Genomic DNA, 21,744 nt, shown 5'->3' with positions numbered 1-21,744 from the left:
TCAGTGAACAGCCACTGTATCACACATTATTGATGTCAATATTCGTTCTCCTGGTCAGAGACAACTCATTAAATAGATGGCCAGATGTCCCTTTCCTGTCTGTTATATACAGCTGCATGCACCAAAGGGTCCTCTTTTTCACATGTTATTGTCTAATTTAGGGAAATTGAAATGATTCTAAATATTGTGAATTTGTGCTGTATTACAGAGTAGAAGATCTGATAATTCCCCTCAAATGAATTAATACTTAGGTTTAAGCCTGTTGTGAAAATGTGAGGATTTTAGTTTTAAAATGTAGGATGTAAAAGCCATAAGTAATCAGAAAAACAAATTCTGCAGTGAAGAACAGACATCTGAAAAGTATTTTAATGGAATATATCTGTTTCATTACTTCGTACCTCTGTAAATCACTAAGTAACGCACTCAATCCTTTTTTTTTTTTTTTTGGCAAAATTATACCGTAGCAGTGAAAGCTGAGTCTTTGGACTGATCTGGTAGGAAAGGAAAAAGAAAACAATTAACCCACAGGACCTGCTTGCTGTATTGTTATGTAACTATGCATTTTGCTAAAATGGATGTTGTTCAGGCAATACTATCTGTATTATAAAGGTGAGCATATTACATCTCATTTTCAATCCCTCTTATCTCACTCACTGATAATGTTAGTCCAGCTGAACTCCATCACAGTTGTCTTTTGATTGTAATAGTCTGGAAATACAAAAAGATTAAAAAACATATTTACAAATGAAAAAAAAGCATGGACATACAAACAAAATACTTTTCATCTGTATGTTTCTGCTATAAGCCAAATTTTATTTAATTGTTTTCAGAATATAACTGTACCATGTTTTTGTTTTTTTCCATGTAATTAAAAAATGTGTATGGACAAGTCCCTTTGACCCCAGTTGGTCTTTAATGATATGACAACAATTGCAATTGCTATTGGTTTAAAGGCTAATATCATCACCATTGTAACACAAGACAAAAAAGAACCAAGAACTCACAATGCCTGGGCCTTGAGAGCTTTACGGGCCTCCCGAGCCTCGTGCTCCTCTGATATCTTCTTGTAACAGTAGACCAGAACCACAATGAGCCACAGCTGTAGAACCACAATCAGCACATACATCATAATCTCTGAGATCACTGCCGTCAGTTCCCGATTGGCTGGTAAAAGACACAAGAGATGTGGCATTATACTAGAAAACCACAATATTTTTTGATTAATGAGCAAGACTGCACTAGATCTTGAAAGATGGTCCGATGATGATGATAATAATAATAATAATAATAATAATAATAATAATAATAATAATAATAATAATAATAATAATAATGATGATAATAATAATAATAATAATTTAAAGATGACTATTTTACTTACATTTTTTTCTTATTCCAATGCATCCCCCAATGTATCTTAAAAATCTTTTATATTATTATACATGAAATAATAATTGAACTATTTAAAACAATTTTGGACTTTGGAACAAGATGGCACATAGGATATGGAAAGAGTTTCCACAGAGCCCTCAAATGTTGGGGGGAAAGGCTTACCCCATCTTCAACTGTATTTCTAGGCGTGTAACTTACAAAATATTTCCTACTGGTTATTGGAACAGTACCCAACATAGATGACCATAAAACATAGCTGTTGCACTAGATATGTAGTTATAAAATCCTCTAAATTAACCTATAACCCAGTGATCTCTCACACTCTCAGTCTATAGACACAGCTAACATGGATCTATGGCTGATGCACCAAGCTTCTAACATTTGATGACTGGAACAGGGCAGGAAACAATACTTTTATGGATATATTTATGGATAATAATAATATATAACAACAAGTCACAAAACATACTGAACACTCCCAAAAGATTTTGTTTTATATTTCAAAAAGTCTGCACCCCTCTTCAGTCTGTTAACATTTGTGGGGTGGACATTGAGATGGTGCAGACATACAGATATCTTGGTGTGCATCTGGACAACAGGATGGTTGTTGAACATAGATGCACTTCATCAAAGGGACAGAGTTGGCTATTTTTTATGACGGAAAACAACATATTTACAACTTTCTTTCTTTCTTTCTTTCTTTCTTTCTTTCTTTCTTTCTTTCTTTCTTTCTATCTATCTATCTATCTATCTATCTGCTTATTTATTTGTTCATTTGCATTGTTTATTTGTGTTTAGCTGCCCATTGGGAATTAATAAAGTTGATCTCTATCTGTGTCTGTATCTGTGTGTATTTATCGAAGCCTGTTTTTATTTTTGACAAAAATGCAACAGCACTTCCTCCCCACACACATACTGTACATGTAACTACAAAAAAGGCAGCCTCTCCCAAATATTTGATGTAATTTATCTTATGTATCTGTAAATAACAACCGCACAATTTTTACAAGGACACAGAGAAATTCAGGAATACATAAAAATATAAAGCAGTTGATGAACCTGTAAAAAATATCACGTTTTATTGATGAAAGGGAAAAAATAGCTTGACATGGGAACTGAAAGCTGCTTTTCAAAAATTAGAGGAGAAAAACGGGATTAGCCACCATTTAAGTGATACACTTGACCTTACCTACTGCCACCACAGTGAGCTCCACCTCCTTTTCCACAATGACTTGTTCATCGTACAAAGGCAGGAAAAGGGTGCGATGGAAAGTACAGCGATATGTCCCAGTGTCATTAAAGGCTACATTACTGATGAAAATGCCTCCTATCTGAATGTCACGGTTTTGTGTGCCTTGCCACTCCAGACGGTTGCTAAAATCTTTGTGGAGGATGTCAGCACTTGGGTGATCATAGTGGAAGATCTAAGAGGAAGAAAAAAAGAAAGTGATGTAGGAAAAGACTGGATGTTACACTCAGGCCCCAAAGGATGTTAGTACATAGCACCAGTGGATATGGTGATGTTTGACCTGGTAACTCCTGAGTGCTGTCTGTGCCAGAGAAATGACTGCCTCTGCCACTTTCTCTCACTTGTGGTGCAGATTGTTTGTTCCATTGTGGATAATTATGTTATCCTGGTCATCCAAGTGGTCATAACAGAGGAGTCACATGACACCATAGCTTCCTTACTCTGTGATGAGGGAAACCTTTACTGTACTCTAGGAATTTGCCATGAGAGTCAACAGTCTGTGATGAGACTGATATGTGGAAGTGGCTGGCTGCTGGACTCAGTCTGTGGATGACTGAGCTGTGGAGGTACATGGTTCCAGAGGCTAGGCTCTGAGCCTGTGTCTGTCTTCTGATTTTGAGCTTGTTGATCTGTTGCTCCTATCCTAAGGATTTTCTGTTTCATAATTACAAGAAGCTTGTCTTTCTGCTACAACTCCTGACATCACTGACCTGTTACCACTGTGACAGGAGTGCACAAAAATTGTATTTAACCCTATGGCGCCAAATATTTGATACATGAGTTTTGAAGCCCTCTGCATGATCAGTGTGGTATTTTTTTTTTCTTGAAAAACCTTATGTAAACAATTAGACACATGCAATGCACAAATAATCCACCAGGGGGAGGAATTTGTTCACCAGAGGCCTTTCCAGGGATACTTCAAGATTGTAATGAGGAAGGAGGCAGAACTTTGCCAATTCTGAAAAGGAATTACCAATTTGTTAGACATGCTTGTGTTATTGTGTTTTCGTTTGTTCAAAAATAATATTTGAGGATTGAGACCCGATACATCAAATATGATACAAATTGAAACATACATGGAAACTGATATTTGAGGAGAAACAAGTTGTTGGGTTGTTCAGAAGGACCAATAAAGGCTCCAGTTTCAAAGAACTGGAATTTTCTGTTAATGATTTATTGGTTCAGGTTTTACAAGATTAATATTTTTGATGGTGCCCTTTTGTACATAGTATTATGTACAAAAGGGCACCATTTTGTTTTCTTCACTTTATTTACTTCATGTCGTTTGAGTTGAGTTGAGTTTATCTTAGATTATTTCAGTTGTTATTTCAGTTGTGTAAAGGGAACTTGCAAAGTAAGAATTTCATTACACACTGCAACCACTGTGTTTCTGTTGTGTATATGTCAATAAACTTCTTGAATCTTGAATCTCTGAAAGACTCATTAGTATGAAGCCTATTGAAGTATAAAGCCTATTCAAATTTTCTTTTACTTGTCCAACAGTTTTTTCTTCTTTAAGATGTTTCATCAGGTGAAATCAGTCTCCACTCCCTCAGCAACAAATCACACCACTGTCACACCACCATACTGTAGACTTCCATACATCACATGGTTTCAGAAGTGAAGAATGGAGCAGCTAAAAGTACCAACCAGCCTGAGTTTGAAAAATAACCTGGTAGAAAACTAGCAATCATGGATTTTAAAGGACAAGGTGTGCCTCATAGCCTGTGGTACCACAGAGAAGTTGAAGAAAGTGAAATGTGTTACCTTTCTGCATGAATTGCTGCATGTGAAGATGAATAATGAAGCCATAAAAGAATATAACAGTAAGACTGTGAACCAAGAAGGAACATAATGTACCTGAGACACCTGTTCTTCACAAGGGCTCAAAATAAGGAGTTGACTGACTGATGCATACAAATGACTTGAAAAATAAAGCAAGAGACAGCAAACGTATGACACTTAAGGAATTACTTATAAGAGGCCACATTGTATGCAGAGTGACAAATGATCAAGTCAGAGGTAAACTACTTGGACAGTTACATCTAACTTTAAACAAAGCTGTGGATATCTGCCTAGCTAATTAAGCCACACAAAGTTATATAAAAGCCTTCGCTGAAGAAAATGATGATAATGTGAACAAGCTAAGCAAAATGAGGCTAGGAAGATAATCTAAAGCTAACACTCTCTCTAGTAATGACAATAAGGAATGCCGCAAATGTGGATACAAACGAGTCAAGCTAGTGTCCCGCTTGTGGTCAGACCTTTAAAGCACGCTCATGGGAAAAAAAAAAAACCTTTGTACATGTCTGCAGATTAAAGAAAACAAAGTGCAACAGCAGACAATCAGAGTAAATGAAACTGAGAAGGAACAGAGTGAAATGTTCATTAGAGTTCGAGAGTCAAGGGGAAAAAAGACTATCACTAAAAGAGTTTCCAAGAAAAATAGAAAGAAGTTCTTGAAGTATATGACCAAAAGCTTACTTTCAAGCTCAGTACTGGTGAAGATTGCAATGTATTGCCCATCTACTTTGACACCAAAGCATACACAACTGAGGGAGTCTAGCTGCAAGTTGGTGACGCACTCTGACCACGAGATGATGCCACTGGGTAAAACAACACTGAAATCTAAGTACAAATCATGAGTATTTGATATAGACTTCCAGATGATTCGAGATAACCTACCAGCTGTCATTGGTGGTGATTTATGCACACAAATGGGACTTGTTAAAAAAAATGTACAATGTGGACGAATGTCAAAGGGACATCTTGATAGAATACAAAGATGTGTTCACTGCATTGGGATGTGTACTGGGACCTCACCACATAAAAGATGATCCAACTGTAGTTCCATTCATTCAGGAAAATACCACTAGCTCTGAAATATAGCATTAATAAGAACTGAATAAAATGGAAAAACTTGGAGTCATCCAGAAACAAACTGAACCAACTGACTGGATGAACAGCATGGTGGTTGTCAGTAAGCCAAATAAAAAGCTGACAATCTGACCCCCAGGACCTGAATTAAGACATAAAAAGGAACATTACCCCTTGTGTACTGTAGAGGAGGAAGTAGCAGAAAGGACCACAGCAGTTTTCTGTTGCAGTGCATCTTTAATACCTCATTTGAAGTGTAAGTTCTAGCATCTTCCCTTTGATGTGTCATCAGCTCTGGTGGTATTTCAGAAATGAATTGCGTAGAGGCTGGATGACTTAGAAGGACTCATGAATGTTATCGATGATGATATTGCAGTACTATTAAAAGATTGACACAGCTTTCTAGTGAAAAGTATCGATCTCAAGTTGAACAAAGACGAAATGTAAAGTAAAACAAAGTGTAAAATTGGACTTCATGTACATGTCATGTACATTGGGCATATACTGAATTTATTCCCAGCATGTCTGAAGTGGGTGATCCTCTCAGAAAGCTTCAAGAAGTTATTTGGCATTAGGAAACTCAACAACAACAAAATTTAGAAAGTCTAATGAAACAAGTTAACAATGCCCGAATGTCCAAGTTCTATGATGTGAACAAATCTCTCAGTAGATACAAATTGAGGAGGATTAGGAGTTGTGCTACTGAAAGATGGACAACCAGTGGCATATGTTTCAAGAGCCCTGACTAAAACACAACAGAGGCATGCAGAAATTCAGAAGTAACTGCTTGCTATTGTTCATGAATGTGAAAATTCAAACAATAATTGTATGGAAAACATGCCCATGTGAAATCGGATCATAAACCACTTGAGAAGTTTAGCAAAGGACTACACAAAGCCCCAGCAAGACTACAAACGATGGTTATGAGACTGCAGGCCTTAGACTGACCCTGGAAAAGACTCGCACATTGCAAACATACTCAGTAGCACATTTCCACAACAGCAAACAGAACATCTGCTTGAAGAGGACTTATAAGTTAACCTTCTGTCAGCCAGTGTGCCATCCCAGATAAAACACTGAATGAGTTCAAAAATATAGCAAAGAATAACCAGCTGCAATTGGTGAAAAAACAATTCTGACATGATGGTCAGATCAAGTTGATCAAGTTCTAGCAGAGATAAAGAAATACTGAACATTCAGAGAACAGCTCATTTCCTCAGAAGGGCTTCTCTTTAAAAGCTCTAGAATCATTGCTTCCAAGGAGATGAGAGCAGAAATGCTGTAGAAGATTCATGAAGCTCATTTAGGTGTTGTAAAGTGAGAGACAGCAAGAGACATTCTGTTTTGGGCAGGAATGTCAAAGCAAATTGAGGACACCATATTGAAATGTGCAATCTGTAACACAAACACAGTAATGTGAAAGAAGTACTTATCTCACATGACATACTAAATCGACATAGTCAAATGTAGGACTGGATCTTTTGCATTTTGTCTAGTGTGGATTACAACTCCAAATATCCAGAAATAGTTCAACTCCCTCAGACAACAAGCAAACATAAATTAAGAGCTTTCAAATCTGTGTTTATAAGACATGGCATCTCTGATTAAATAAGGTTGGATAATGGGCCACAGTTTGCAAGTGAGGAATTCAGTCATTTTGCAAGAAAATAGGAACACCCTACATCATGCCCAGGATTCCCGTAGTTTGGAGTTATTCAGACTGTAAGGGACCTTGCTGAAAAAAGCAAAGGAAAGCCAAGGAGACCTGTATCTTGCACTTCTTAAGTATAGAAACACACCATTGGATGGAGTGAAACTATCACCCACTCAGCTCCTGTGAATCCAATGGGCCAAAGGCTTAAAACAAAGCTGCCACTGACTACGACTTTAAAGACAAGTACATGAGCAACAGAAAAAGAGATAATTGCAGCAGAAATTCTACTTTGATCTTGGATCTATATAACTATTTGTAAAACAGGAAGGAGCAACCTACATGTTTTGAGTAGGCCACACTTGGCAACCAGTTATTGTAAAACATATCCAAACTCCTATGTTATCCAAATACCTGATGGCAATGTCTAGGATGCACCGGAGTCATCTCCTTAAGAGCAAAGATGGCAATGTCACAGAGTTGAACAACACAAATCAAAAGAACTTTTCAGTAGAAACTGGTGAAGAGTGCCACCAAACTCAAATTGTGCCAGAACTACTTCATTCTCCTGTGACTTTTTCAACAAAATTGAGGTTTAGGTAAAAGCTGAATGACAGAATGAGACTGAGGATGATAAAACAGCTTCAATGTTTGTCACGGTAAGATGTAAATGTTAAAAGTGCGTTAGTTAAGCAAGTCATAATACACCACAGTCAAAGCACTTTAAATTTTGAGTTATGTTACTTGAAGAGCAATCAGTAGAAATTAAGGGTAAAGCTAACTAACTTTAAGCTAAAGCTGAAAAGCATAAAAGTTTTGCATGTTTGACAAAGGTATCTATATCATAATACTGGAAGGTCTCAGAGCGTGTGTGTGTGTGTGTGTGTGTGTGTGTGTGTGTGTGTGTGTGTGTGTGTGTGTGTGTGTGTGTGTGTGAGCGTGAGTGTGTATGTATCTGCACAGTTCTGAGAAATTGAGACGTTTTGAACTGGCCAATTTGGTACCGACAGTTGAGGAATAGTCCCATCTCCGCATTAAAGATCTAGGCAAATTGATAGGACCAATATTTTGGGAGATATTAGTCACTTTGGAATACAATAGCCTTACAATCACGTTGCTCGGTTGACTGCAAGCGCAGTACCACACTGCATGATGGGAAATTAAATTAAAACAGGAACAACGCATTTACTAATGCAGGATTAACTCGGTATTGATATGACCCATGGTTATCCATGGGTCAACACGCTAGTAATAATATAATGACATAAGTGTTTAATCCTGACATAATTCAGTGTTTTGAGCCACCAGACACTTTATCTGAAAAAATAGGACCAATGTATCTGTATCTCAGCATCATGTTCTATCAAGAATCAATACCCAGTTGAATTTGTGAGGTTGTCAGGTTCTACCGCTATGTTAGAGTCCTATGGGCTTGATGCAGGAGATCAATCTCTCAAAAGGCGTGGGTGGTACTTTCATTGGAGGAGAACTCAACCAATTAAATAAAAGTCCATATGTGAATTCCTATCAATGCTTGTTATGTTCTGACGCACTTTAATTTTTCCCCTTTTGTCTTTTGTGGGTTTTTTGTTATAATTCTTACTTGACACTTTTGGGTGAATATTGCCCTCTGTTATTTTTTTTTTTTTTTTTGCCTTGATAACATTTTTGGGATAATAGTATGTATTCAGTGTTTCTTTAATAGATGGCCAATTGGTTTTCCCGCCGGCTGAGCTTATAAATTGGACCAGTGCTGGGGTCTCGCTCTCTCTCGCCTCCTGCTCTCTCTTTTTTTTTTTTTAAATTCTTTATTGAAATTTTCAAAGGAATACAGGCACAGACATATGTCCCCACACTCAACACAGTTGACTAGCCTCCTCCAACGATGCCGGCGTCCGGAGCGCGCACGTTGAGGCGCGCATCCGCTCCACTCCTCCACGCAGGTTGCTCCACGCAGGGTGCTCCATGCCAGCGGGATTTTTGTTAGCTTTTTGTTAGCTTATCCTTTTGTTTGACCAGGTGGATCCGGACGTCCTGTTTTCGCTTTTCCTTTCGTTAGGGCTTATTTTTGAAGTTTGCTTTATTTGATAGGGTAGCGGTGCGCTGGCAGCTTCTACGGCCCTGTACAGGGTTGGCCTGTCCAGCGCACCGTCCTTATGTTTAGTTTGCCGGTCCACTCTGGTCTTTTTCTTTGTTACTTTGGGCACGGGGGTTTTTGGATTCTGCATAATTAAAAAACAACCGAAGAGAATAGCAGAAGAACAAACAACTAAATGCAAATAAATAAAGGTTTTTTTTCAAATTATACTCCTTGACTCCCGGTGTCCTTTGTAAATATGTTTCACCCTTCGGGTTGTAACAATGCTCAATAATAAGTATATTGATATCTCTAATCATTTCCATGCTATAAGCCATAAAAATATGGCCCATTATTATAAGTAAAGGTATATTTGTAATATTCCATAAATTTGTCAAAAATTCAAAATTTCTCAAAACTGTCAACAAACTTTGCAGACATTGTCCCAAGGTATAATTTGAAATTAATCCAACCAGTAGTTTAGTCAGAGAAGATATTTGAAGAAATTGCTAACGAAGAAGACGATGAGACGATGACAAAGACCATGACAAAGATGATGGCAAAGACGATGACAAAGACGACGATGAAGATGGTGAAGACAAAGATGGCAACAACAAAGATGGAGGCAACAAAGATTGTGATGACGAAGATGGCGACGGTGAAGATGAGGATGACAGCAGCAATGAAGATGATGCTGGACACAGTGCCCTCACAATATCTTATGGCTTATCGGCCAGTGAGATTAAAAGGGAGATGTCATGCATAGTTCCTGTTCAGATCCACTGGATTGTGCTATTAGAATAATGACCTATTGTGTGAATGTGACTAGTAATAAAAGAAAAGTTTAGCAAACAGTTGCTATTCATGATACATAGTTGTCTGTCAGTCCATATCCTCACAATCTTCATTTTAACAACAGAAACCATACATCACAGCATCTGCCTGAAGATTTATCTGAATCCTGTTTTTTAAGCAGATTTGACAGAAACTCCACACAGTTCCTTCAGCTTGCTGTACTCACATGGCTAAACTCATCTTCTCCCAGCCGTTTAAAATGCCAGTCTACAGTGGCTGAGGCGGAGACTTCCTCTCGTCTTTTACAGGAGATACAACCCAGCAAAAATCCTTCCCCAGCCACAGCTTCAGTCATGGAGTCCACCTCTGCACAGCCACCATGACACTGACACACTGGGAAAAGAATATGCACAAAATGAAAAAGAAAAACTGATTTAGAAGGGTTTACTATTCATCAAAACAAGCACTGAATCAAGTAAATTATGACAATGCAAAAGGAATTCAAAAGCAGAGGAGTATGGCATTGTCATCCAAGTTTAACAGAGAATATGTTCAGGAAGAGTTAGAGTTCCTGTCTTTTCTTCAGTCTTAATCTAAAGTAGATCTGAGAAATGCTTGTTACTTATTTCAAAATTCTCATTTGATAAATGCTTTCAACTAGCAATATAATATACTAACAAAGATACTAGGACAAAAGATACCTTTAATCAGAATATCTTTGACAGTCATATACCACTTTTAAAAAGGCATTAATGGACCTAATTGGAATACAAGCAGCTTTGAAAGACTTTGATTATTGTAATGTAAAAAGTAACTGAAACTACTGAGAATAACAATAAATGCAGGGCATTAGACAGGCAAATGAATGGCCTCACATTGAACAAAAAAAAAAAGGTCTTGGCCAGTTTAACTTTTTGTAATATACTTTGTTACTGATCGTACACAGTGATTATAAAAATAAGTCATACTCTAGGATGAATAAGACACTTTAAAATCAAAATGAAAAGAAATTTCTACAAAGTAATATCATTAATTATAACTATGGAATGCAAAATAGGTGATACATAAATATTCACCCCTTCAAGACTACTAGCCCTACTTGCTTGGGATGGAACCTTTATAGATGTAGGTCAGTCCCTTCCAAGGAGGTGAATATTTATGTAATTACTTACATTACACCATGTACTTTTAATTAAGTGACATTACAATATAGAAACTTGTTTTCACTTCAGCATCAAAGAGGGTTTTTTTTTTTACATTCTTTTGAAAATATCCAAATTTGATGATGATGACCATGTTTTCATTTTTAACAGTAATCAAAGACAGAAAAATACAATCAGGTGAATGTTTTTCAAAGGCACAGTACCCAGCCAAAAAATACTACTTTTATTTGAGTGAGCAAATAGGTAAGAGCCTTTCGTTAGATAATTGCGGCAATTATTAACATGTTTCAGCTAGTGACAAGTTCTCTAAACCTAACCAATGCAATGGGTATCTTCTCGTTTTTTGAACAACCATCACTTTCCTTGGTAGCATTGAGATTGGACTATGGAGCAATGCAAAAAGGCCATGTGGTCTGATGAATCCAGACTGACCCTTTTCCAGAATGATAGCTGCATCAGGGTGAAAAGCATGAGACATTATTTATATACATGGACTGCCACTGAGAGTCCAGATTTTATTATTTTATAGAATCTTTGGGATGTGCTGGAAAACATTTTATATAGCAGTTCAACTCTCCTATCATCAATAAAACCTACAAAAAAAGGGACATCTATAGTAACATTGCATAGTCATTGCATGGCATAACAACACAATGTTGAACGTATCCTGCAATTAAAGCCTAAAGTGACCCAACAAAATATGGTGTGTATGATATTTTCTGGTCAGTAAATGGATAACTAATTGCATTTTATTTTCTGTAAAATTATGATGTTTAGTTTAGTTAGTGTATTACTTTGCCAAAGTGTGCATCATGTACATATTTTTTTCCACCAGTTGTTCAAATACACTACACCCAAACATAGCTTTTTCCCAGTTCCATTACTTCACACTGCACTAAAAACAAACTATACATTTACCAGAATCACAAGATGGATAACACATGATCCGAACTGGAAAAAATACTACATATAGTATCCAAACTTTTCTTTGCAGGCAATTAAGGACTAAACATGAGTCTTGAATCATTGACATCAGTAATTCACATAAATAAAAGCAGTAAAACAAATGTCACACTCACCAAAAAGACTGAGGGCAACTAAAAGCTGGCTTATCATCTCTGTTGCGTCAAGTTTTAGCAGTTACAATGATGTTTTCCTTAACATCAACCTGCTGAAAAATCTGGAGTGATTAACATTACATTACTCTCAATTCCTGGGTAATTCCACAGTCTTCGTGACAAACTAAGTTAGTGTAATTAACACTTAGCAGATTTCCAGTCGTAAACGTTGATCCAAATAGGCAAACTTGCCGTGTTTCTTAGCTGAGTTTAAGTGTCCTGTACAGTACTGTCTGACTCTAAGTCAGCTATATTTAGAGTGTGTAAATCCAAGAGAGCTGCATGTTGTGAGTTTAGAAAGGCAGCAGGAAACCTGAGATGAGGGACCTGATCCGTAACTTCTACATGACTCTCCATTCTACAGGAAGTCTGCAGCCTTTTTTCTTCTAATTTCGGAAATATTATAAGAAATATGACACCTTGAGAATTTTACTGCTTACTATTTTTTTTTAAATTAACCTCTACTAAGTATCTGAGCATTTATCTTTTAATAAAACAAGAACAGCAGGTCTGCCATGCAAAACTCATCCCTCACAAGATTTGTTAAACAAATTACTTCAAATACCTGGGACTTTCTGTACAGCCATACAGTGCATAAAGCATTTGGGTTATAGTGTAAAAGGATACAATGCATCTGTGGAACTTTCGTGTCCTCTGCACTAATAAAATGCCCACAATCCTCTGTGTGAGTCTTTTAGAAAGGCTGGTGAATGAAAGAGTTAAGCACAACCAAAAACAAATCCTCAATGAAGAAACGTAAAGAGCCAATCGATTCATGAGAGCAAAATGCAGGTTATATTCTTATGCAGAACAAGACACTCTCATTTACATTATATAAATATATTCATACACAAAGGCAATTCAGCTGGCTAATAAATAAATAAATAAATAAATAAATAAATAAATAAATAAAACATACAGAGGAAACTAAAATCATCAGAAGATGTCCAAACTTTTTGGAGATGTGTTGCTGCTGGTGTTGTAGTTATGTACACTGTAGTATTAGGCAATTATTTTAGAGCCTGAACTAATTCAGAACTGGACCCGAAGGTAGAGATAAAGAGGCAAACTGAGATTTACATAATGTTTATTGTTCCAACCATTACACCAAAATAATGGTTGGCCATGGTGGCAACAAGATGGCTCATCACAACAAGAACTTGAAGTTTCACACAAAAACAAATAAAAAACATGATGAACAAACTTATAGAATTTGTTTTGCAAATGAAAACAAACACACACCATCAGGCATTTCTAATAAAATAATAATTATATTCTACAAAGAAAAAAAATAAAACAACTTTTATCATAATCTTCTACTGTGTTTGTGCTGATGATTTCCTCACAAATATTTTAAGTAATCCACCTCCTAACAGTAGGTGCCACTGCTGAGTCATCAGTAATATTCCAACCTCTTAAAACCCTGTTAAGTTGCCTTTCATCAAGTGATCAAACAATGTTACTTACATTTTTTTTTTTTTTTTTACACTATTTCAGCTTTTAACCTCTCATTACAACATGCTAATTCTTGGTTATTTTTAGCTGCTGAGCTACAATGAGTAATGCACTTGATAAACTGCAACAGCCTAATCTACATTATGACTAATATCATCCAATTTTTAGAATGTCTGAAAATAAAGTTCAAATGGACTACATTACTTGGTAGAGCTGGTTTTGGTAAAACACTAGTATTTCACATTAACTATTAGCATCACCAGCTTTTGTAGAGGTTGAATTGCTTAGGACATTTGTGAGGAAATTGTCAGTAGAAATATGTTGGAAATGTCTTTGCCAAATGTCACTATTAATTAGTCTTTGTTAGCTAGTATTTACATTATTTTTGTCTTGCAGGGAATATTTGTATGCACAAACAAGACATTCTGTTGTTGTTTCTCGAGTATGTCTGTTTAAGAAATTTGGTGGGTAATTATTTGATAAATTGGGTGTGTTTATATAATATATTATATTTGAAACCCTGCTGTGTTTGTCATTAAATCATTTGTGAAATTATAAAAAATGTGTTTATTAAGTTTTGGCAGGAAATTTGCTTAATAAACAACAATTATGATGTGATGATGTGCTGATGTGATGTGGCATTTAATATTGGTGGAAAGACCTTTGAATCTTCCCACCATCATGGGAGCATTTCAGCAGCTTTGGTACATCCACAGCTGGGAGATCAAGTGTATGTACCATACAGTCAGCTGTGAGAAGTCATAATATTTATATTCTGTCTAAAAATAATCAATGTTCCAAATTTCCTGCTTTCACAATATTCATGCACAGTTTCCACACAGGGGCACATTGAATTGTCTTTTTTTTTTTTGATCCACGCTTTTGCATTGGAAGTGGTGTATACCTCTTTAAGGACCAGGTTTATGTATGTAACAGTACAACAGTTATAAATCACTTTCATGCCTTATCCGTTTAGATGTCTGCCATGAATGGCTCTCACAGTTGGTCAATGCCGGTTGGTCTGTCAACACTGAAGTCAAGGCTGACAAAAGAGAAACAGGCTCAAGGCCAACTGCATGCTTCACTGCAGGCTGACAGCAATGACAGAGTCACATGACGGACACACGCAGTGTACTGATGTACCCATTATAAACAGGTCGCCTTGTAAGATGTCAAGTGTCACATTAAACATGTCTCACTCTAAGGCCGTACAAAAAAGTTACAACAAAAGATATAATTACCTTTTTAAGATTGTGACTGTGTGCGTAAAAGGCAGGCTATACTTTTACATTTTATTTTTTAAATTTTATTTATTTTTTGCAATAGAGGCCAGGGACATTACCATGTGATGTAACCACATGACACAGTGAAGCACCAAACTCTTGATAAGAGCTCCCGCCTCATTTAACCTTGTGGCAGACTATGACTGATAATGCAATCTTGAAAATGACACATGTAACCAAGGGGCAGTTGAAGGAAAGACCCTGAGGTGGCACAAACATGAAGGGGAAAATTTCAAGGGAATGTTGATATATGATAATCCATGTGCAAGTGTCTACAGACATATATATGTGTGTGTGTTATGTCTAATAGGGGTGGACTGTACTTTACCTCTACACACGCATACACAGTGAGAGACACACCTCCTTGCTATGATGGTTGATGATGGTTGTTTTTATTTATTTTTAGTACAGATTGAGTTTCCAGTCCCTGAATCATCATCGGCTCAGTAACACAACACCCTGTGTGCTGGAGATGTTTCTTCCCTTGGCTGTATATGCAACAGTCCTCTGCTGTGTGAGCTGGGAAGTGTTGACTACACGAAGAAGTCACTGACAGTGAGAGGACAGAAGATGTCCTGTATGTAAACCTCTGGAGAATCGGAAATTGCCAAATCATTGCAATGCTCTGCCATCAGCTTAAAAGGATACAGAGGCAATGGCTGGCTGAAATTAACAAAGCAGGTAAAGTAAGAAATGTATTGTACCAATGATTTTATTTCTAACAAGCTCTTTAAATAAAGTCACTGTTTCTGTCAGGATTTAGGATTTTGGTTTTATAGTGTAAAAGTAGGCTATTTACTAAGTAGGAGTACATACGTTTTTTTGTTTGTTTGTTTGTTTGTTTGTTTTTAAACAATCTCATTCATTAAATTTGTTGTGGTAAAAATAATATTTAACTAAAATGTTTTGTTTTTTGTTTTTTGTTTTTTTTTTTAATTGCAAGAATAATCAAAACATCTCTGGTAGTCTACTACATGTCAGTTTTTCCTCATCTGTAAACAGAGTATACAAACAACTCGTGTTGATTTATTGTTTAAAATGTTCATCACATAAACTGAAAGCCTGTCTGTTGCCTTGTTCTTTTTTTAGAAACAACGAACCTGCAGTTGGCTGTGTGTTAATATGTTCCCTGAAGAGAGGAATCCTGCCTCTAACAGACTACAATGTGAAAACAACACTTCAGAGACCATATGAGATGATGATGGCGCAAGCAGCAGGTGAGATTAAGGATGCCTATTTGCCCTAAGTACCATTTCACAATACTTTTGTATTCTAATCTAAATGCATTCAGTGATCAGTTACTTTTTTTTACTGCAGTATTGTAAGATTTGGGCAGCGAGGGCTCACAATCCTTATACACAGTCATTTTTGTGGAATCTGAGGTAAAAGATGAGAGAAAGAATTATTGCATGCATCCTTACTGGACACAAGAGGCCGCAGTAGGCCTGTTCATTTAACTGATCCCTTCAAATAAACTCGGAAACGATGCAAATGGGTGGATTTTCTAACTACCGCTATGGACGGTCAGCCCATTCCTGGTGTACTGATGTACTAACTGATGGGTCTGTGCCATGAATAAAACACTTGATGTAATTGCTTTATATGTTTACACATGTTGTTTATATGTAGCTTACTTCCTATACGTTAGCATTCCAAATGCTAAACATCAAAGGTGCAACAACTTGAGAAAAACATGTCATTATCTGTCTATATGAAGTGGTTGAGTTATCTAAAATGACTTCTGATTATTACTGTGGATGGCGGCCAACGTCAACAAGCATTATTTCTCTCTTCGCCACATCCTCTGCTCAGAACAGTTACTTTCCCGGACTGTACCACAAAGTTTATCGGTGGGGGTGTCGGTCCCGTCTTTGTAGCAAGCGTTTATTTATTTATTTTTTATTTATACCAGCAAAAGATAACAGCGATTTTACCACTGTATAAAGTAAGCATTTTTGATACCGAGGTTAATTTTTTTAAGCAACTGGGGATTTGTAATTTTTTTCCCTGACTTCTCCGTAGCCCCCGTGACGAAGTGATCGAGTGACTTCGTTTCTCTACACTCTTCAACAATATGTTATCATCCGGCAAGTTTGGACGTCTGAAGTGTTAGCCCAACACTGGTCCTTAACCCAGAAATTTGTCTAATATTTTTATGCCGGCTGTTTTTATTCTGACAACGTAAGACGACGGTGTGATGGTCTGTGCTGGAAATGAAAGGCTGTTAGCCAGATAGTCAGCTTTGTGAGGGCTGTCGGCCTCCAATGGCCGGGCGAACTTAGGCTAAACTTGGCCGTCTTTAGCTTTAACTGGATAAAGGCTAACTGATACCTGCTGCCGACAAATGCTTCTTGGAGCTGATAAGAATGCTGATGTGTTCCTGTGAAAAAGTTGATTTTAACATCACTTCCCGCACCGTTGCTCGGCTTGTTTTCGAGGCCGAGCAGGACAACAGACACGGTGGAAACTCATCCAATGGGAGGTAGGAGTTGAAACGTTAACTTGGTTATTTCTAGCTAAGCTCTTCCCAATTTCTTACCGTTTCCCATTGATTGAGTACTTACCTGAACAGACTTTCATTAGTGTCGGTGGTCTTTGTGGTTTGCATAGTTCTATATGTTTAAACAATGAGTTTAAACCATGGATAAAAGCTAAACCATGTCAGTGAATAGAATATCATATTGCTATGGCATGAAGTTGAATTAGGGTGTTTAGGTTATGGTGGTCTGTTTCTGAAATGACGGCGTTCGGCGTGTAATTTCATAGTGGTTTGCGGCCAAAGATGAGACTTTTGTGGACATAAGCGTAAAGGTGACGCGGGGATTATGTTGGATTACCCTTGACAAACAAGTATGTGCCAAGATTGTTCTTGTTCAAACAGATCACGGCAAATACTCTGACTTGTTTGGGCCCTTGCATTGGAAGTCCTTGCTTTGACAGCAAACACACACCCGCTCCCTGTTGGAGGGTACTTCTTCAGCATGTTTTCATGTTGGTTAGTTATAGCTTTGGTAGCCTGTAGGGACAGTCAGACGGTTTTATTGGCTGCATGAACGATATACATGTGTTTTCAAAGGCAGAGTTGTTTCTGTGGGCTACAGAGTGTGTTCCTTACTGTCTTAAGTAGTTTGTTTTTCTATCCCGTGTTTGTAAAGTTTGATGGTATTGAGGAGCACAGCGTGACTTTAGATGTAGTGAAAGGACTGTACTGACTATTTTTACTTGAATTGCATTCAAGTGAAGTTTGATAAACAACACGTAATGACTGGTGTCAGTCATCTCAAGTGAATCCACCCAGGGACTCTAAGTTAGTTGAAGGGAGAAAACAAAATTCTTGACAAATATTGCTCACATAATGGAACAGTTCTCTAAACCATGGCAAAATAATGGACATACCATCAACTGCCCTACAAATCATATGGTCAATCTTTGAATCGGAACAAGATTATATTGCAACTATGATACCTCATATTCCCAGAAATGGCAGTGCAGATAATTCTCTATAAAGCATTTCCTTTTTTTTTTTTTTTTTTTTTTTTTTTTTAAATCCAGGCTTTCAGGGGGCTCAGGTACTGTCAGTTTTCCAGTGATTTTCACGAGTTTAAGACTTGGTACATGGGCTTTATGAGTCCTATCACATTTATAAATTAAATGTATACAGTTTCACTTATTTTGGGGGGTCATAATATATTTGTGTTAGCAAAGCTTAAGCACATAATAAATCGGTAATTTTAGTAGCTGAGTAGTATAATGCAGTTCACCTTGGTAAATTAGGCCATATGATGTTAATTTGGCTTAGGTGGTGGCTTAGATGCAGCACTTAATCTTAGATGAGTTTGTTTTACAGTTATATTTAAAGAATGAAAGTGAAAATTGGTCAGGTGTAGTCCAGTATTTTAAATGCAAAGTTACTGCTCTTGTCACTCCTCAGGTTGTTACTTGGAGACATATGTAATCTATGTTGTAGAGTTCAGCTTTTGAAATGATGACCTTGAGTGTAGAAACAGGCTAAACACAGAAACAAACAGAATTTTTGCATTTTTTGCCAATGCACTACAGAGTGGACACCTGGATGGATTCCTGAAGAACACAAAGACCTGTGAAGACCTCTGTCATCCCTCTGACTTCTCAGTGAATTATTTTGACTGTGAAGCAGCATCTATAGTATTTTAACTTAACTGTTCTCTGGAAACATGGGGAATATTAAATAATCTGCATTAGTCAGTCTCAACAATAGAACTGGATTGACTGAACTGATTAATGGACTCGATACACCTTTGGAAATTATATAAACTGTATTAATGTCTGAGTTTATCATGGTCAGTCTCAATACTAATAGTACCATAAGCCTGACTGAGAAGAAACTAAAAACACTTAAACCCTTAAGATGACTATGCCCTCACCTGTGGAGACAGAGGGTATCACCTCGGCTCAGCCAATTCCTGTCCCAACGTTAACTGTCCTTCCACCATCCTCAGATACTGAGTCATGGTCTCATTCGCCCAGCTCAAGACTATCACACTGCAGTCACCACAGTTGCTCTCGCCACAGCAGGATCCACACCAAGAAACATAATGAAGAAGAGCAAGGCAACGAAAGACTAAAACACCAAAGGGCTAAAAAACCAAAAATTATATTAGAGGTGATGACAGAGAAGTTTGCCTCTCAACACACCAGGTGCTCTTCTTCTCCATCTGTGGTCTCTCAGATGAAAGGAGATGAGCAAGATGAAAACAACCCTTCACAGGACCTCCTCCTGCCACCATCTAACTCCTGCTCATGTAGTCCCTCACCCACCCGCCGCTCACCTTGGTTCCTAAGGAGTCTGCTCAGCAGAGACTCTGACTGGGACAGTTGCAGGTTAGTTTGCGGTATTCATCCCAAATAACCAGATAGTGACTTACAGTTATTGTTGGAAGACATAATAAAGTGATAAAAAGCACTGTGTAGCTCCCCATGAACAGAATCCCAAATGTGTTTTTTCCTTCTTTATTCAGTTGATCACAAGTAAAAACTAAGATATATGAGTCTTTATACTAGTATTGGTAATTGCTTCTGGTCCAAATCCTGACATTTTAAGGCAAATACTAGAAATGTATGTAGTTGATAGAACCTAGATAGATTAGCTAAGGGCTTAGTGTTTGAATACAACCATCAATAAATAGTTGAAACACTGGAAATTGCAGATTAAAAATTAGACATGTTAATATTGAACAGTATGAAAATAACATGTTTCATATGTTCTTTGTTTAAATTCATTTGTTTGTAAAGATACATCCATTCTGCACACTTTAAGGCTAGGAATTTGTTAATTAAATTACAGTGTGATTTGAAATAGGTGAACAGGTGATTGCAAGCATTATTTGGTACAGAAGCAATGTCTAGTTCATTAGGAGCAGGAGAAAAATAATGACTTATTTAGATGATAAGGGAATTTGATACTTTCTCATCTATGGTATAGAACAGAATCAAAAGATCACTATGATCTCCAATCTCTGATTTCCCTCAGACGACACTTCTTCATCATTGTTCTATAGCCAATATAACGTAGGGTGTAGAACCTTTTGTTATGCATTACAATACAGTTACAGACACAAAAGTGTTGCCATCAAGCATTTAAATTTCTGTTAGCCCCCCTCCCCTTTTTTTTTTTTTTTTTTTTTTTTTTTAATTTGCTGCTTTCTTGTGGGTGTTGTGCTCTTACAACTGTTTATTGACATAGAGTAGGAGTCAGTGATTTGTGCACACTGATTTTTTTTATAGCCTTGCATTTGACAGATTTTAGAGCAGGCTGATGTTAATTGGCTAATAGCTAAAACTGGAGAGAACAGATCATTCTGTTAAAAATGAAGGTCGTGGTACAGCATGACATCAGACAAATAATGCTGACATGCAGGCAAAAATTTAGATTGCAACTAGAAACATCTATTGTTTCCCTGCACTAACAATAATGCATATGCTATATATCACCTGCCTTTGTCTATTTTAAAATACTATGTAAGCTTGTAGAAATTGTTGTTTCCGTCAGTAAGTGAAAAAACAGGTTCGTGTAAACTGTAAACATAAAAGGTGAGACTTGTGGCAGGGAGGAAAATAGAGCTGGGTTGGTCACAAGGAGCTATAGGCGGGGTGCATGCGGCATTTATCTTCCTCAGAGCATGACATCACCTTTAGCCAATGGGAGCAGTCTTTTATCCTGATGATGTCATGCAAGTCCAATCAGGATGTTCTGGCCAACACTGCAGTGGGCAACCGAGGTCAAACTGAGGGTGATCATCTCCTGTGCTCTATATAAACAGCTGTCCTCTTGTCTGTCTTATTTTCCTACGTTTTTATTGAACATTAATATTGTTTTGTTTTATGAAACCTAATTTCTAGATCACAGTTTGGACACTAACAAAAGTAAAATGATACTACTTTTTTATTATTTGTAGAATTTTCAAGATACTAATGTTTGCATTTTTTAAAATCTAGCTGGAGATTGTGTGTTTCAGTCACACATGAAAGAACAACTATATACCATAGATCCGCTAAGACATGACCAGCAAAATGATAATGACCCTCTTCATTCATGGTTGCCTGTCTTGGTTTATTGCACCCCTGGTTTGTAGGTCCAAATTCTTCAATCTATGACAGACATACAACCCTGCTGAAGAAAAACATGGATTGTATTACTCAAGAAAC

The 21,744-nt window shown here is 37.1% G+C and overlaps 2 protein-coding genes across 4 annotated transcripts in view; one reads left to right on the top strand and one right to left on the bottom strand.

The window, feature by feature from the left end:
- Nucleotides 1-394: 394 nt before the first annotated feature.
- LOC115435602 (sodium channel subunit beta-1) lies at nucleotides 395-12,554 on the bottom strand. Its single transcript, XM_030158130.1, has 6 exons — nucleotides 12,284-12,554; nucleotides 10,268-10,434; nucleotides 2,582-2,816; nucleotides 1,005-1,164; nucleotides 655-708; nucleotides 395-491 (listed from the first exon to the last, which is right to left on the bottom strand). The coding sequence occupies exons 1-5, from the start codon at nucleotides 12,318-12,320 to the stop codon at nucleotides 663-665; spliced, it is 645 nt and encodes a 214-aa protein (XP_030013990.1). The 5' UTR covers nucleotides 12,321-12,554; the 3' UTR covers nucleotides 395-491; nucleotides 655-662.
- Nucleotides 12,555-17,115: 4,561 nt separating this feature from the next.
- The window catches only part of gramd1a (GRAM domain containing 1A), a 42,049-nt gene continuing 37,420 nt past the window's right edge, over nucleotides 17,116-21,744 (top strand). The window contains exons 1-2 of one of the 3 annotated variants that reach the window (XM_030158124.1): nucleotides 17,430-17,542; nucleotides 19,120-19,920. In XM_030158124.1, coding sequence (XP_030013984.1) covers nucleotides 19,448-19,920 — 473 coding nt within the window. In that variant the 5' untranslated portion in view covers nucleotides 17,430-17,542; nucleotides 19,120-19,447. Of the gene's footprint in view, nucleotides 17,543-19,119; nucleotides 19,921-21,744 lie in introns of those variants that run through there. The other 2 variants (XM_030158126.1, XM_030158125.1) reach the window with 2 other exon arrangements.

This window comes from Sphaeramia orbicularis, chromosome 16 (assembly GCF_902148855.1).
Source record: "Sphaeramia orbicularis chromosome 16, fSphaOr1.1, whole genome shotgun sequence".
In the NCBI taxonomy this organism is placed as follows: Eukaryota; Metazoa; Chordata; class Actinopteri; order Kurtiformes; family Apogonidae; genus Sphaeramia; species Sphaeramia orbicularis.
Note: the sequence above shows the minus strand (reverse complement) of the source record. Positions and strands in the feature narration are given on the sequence as shown.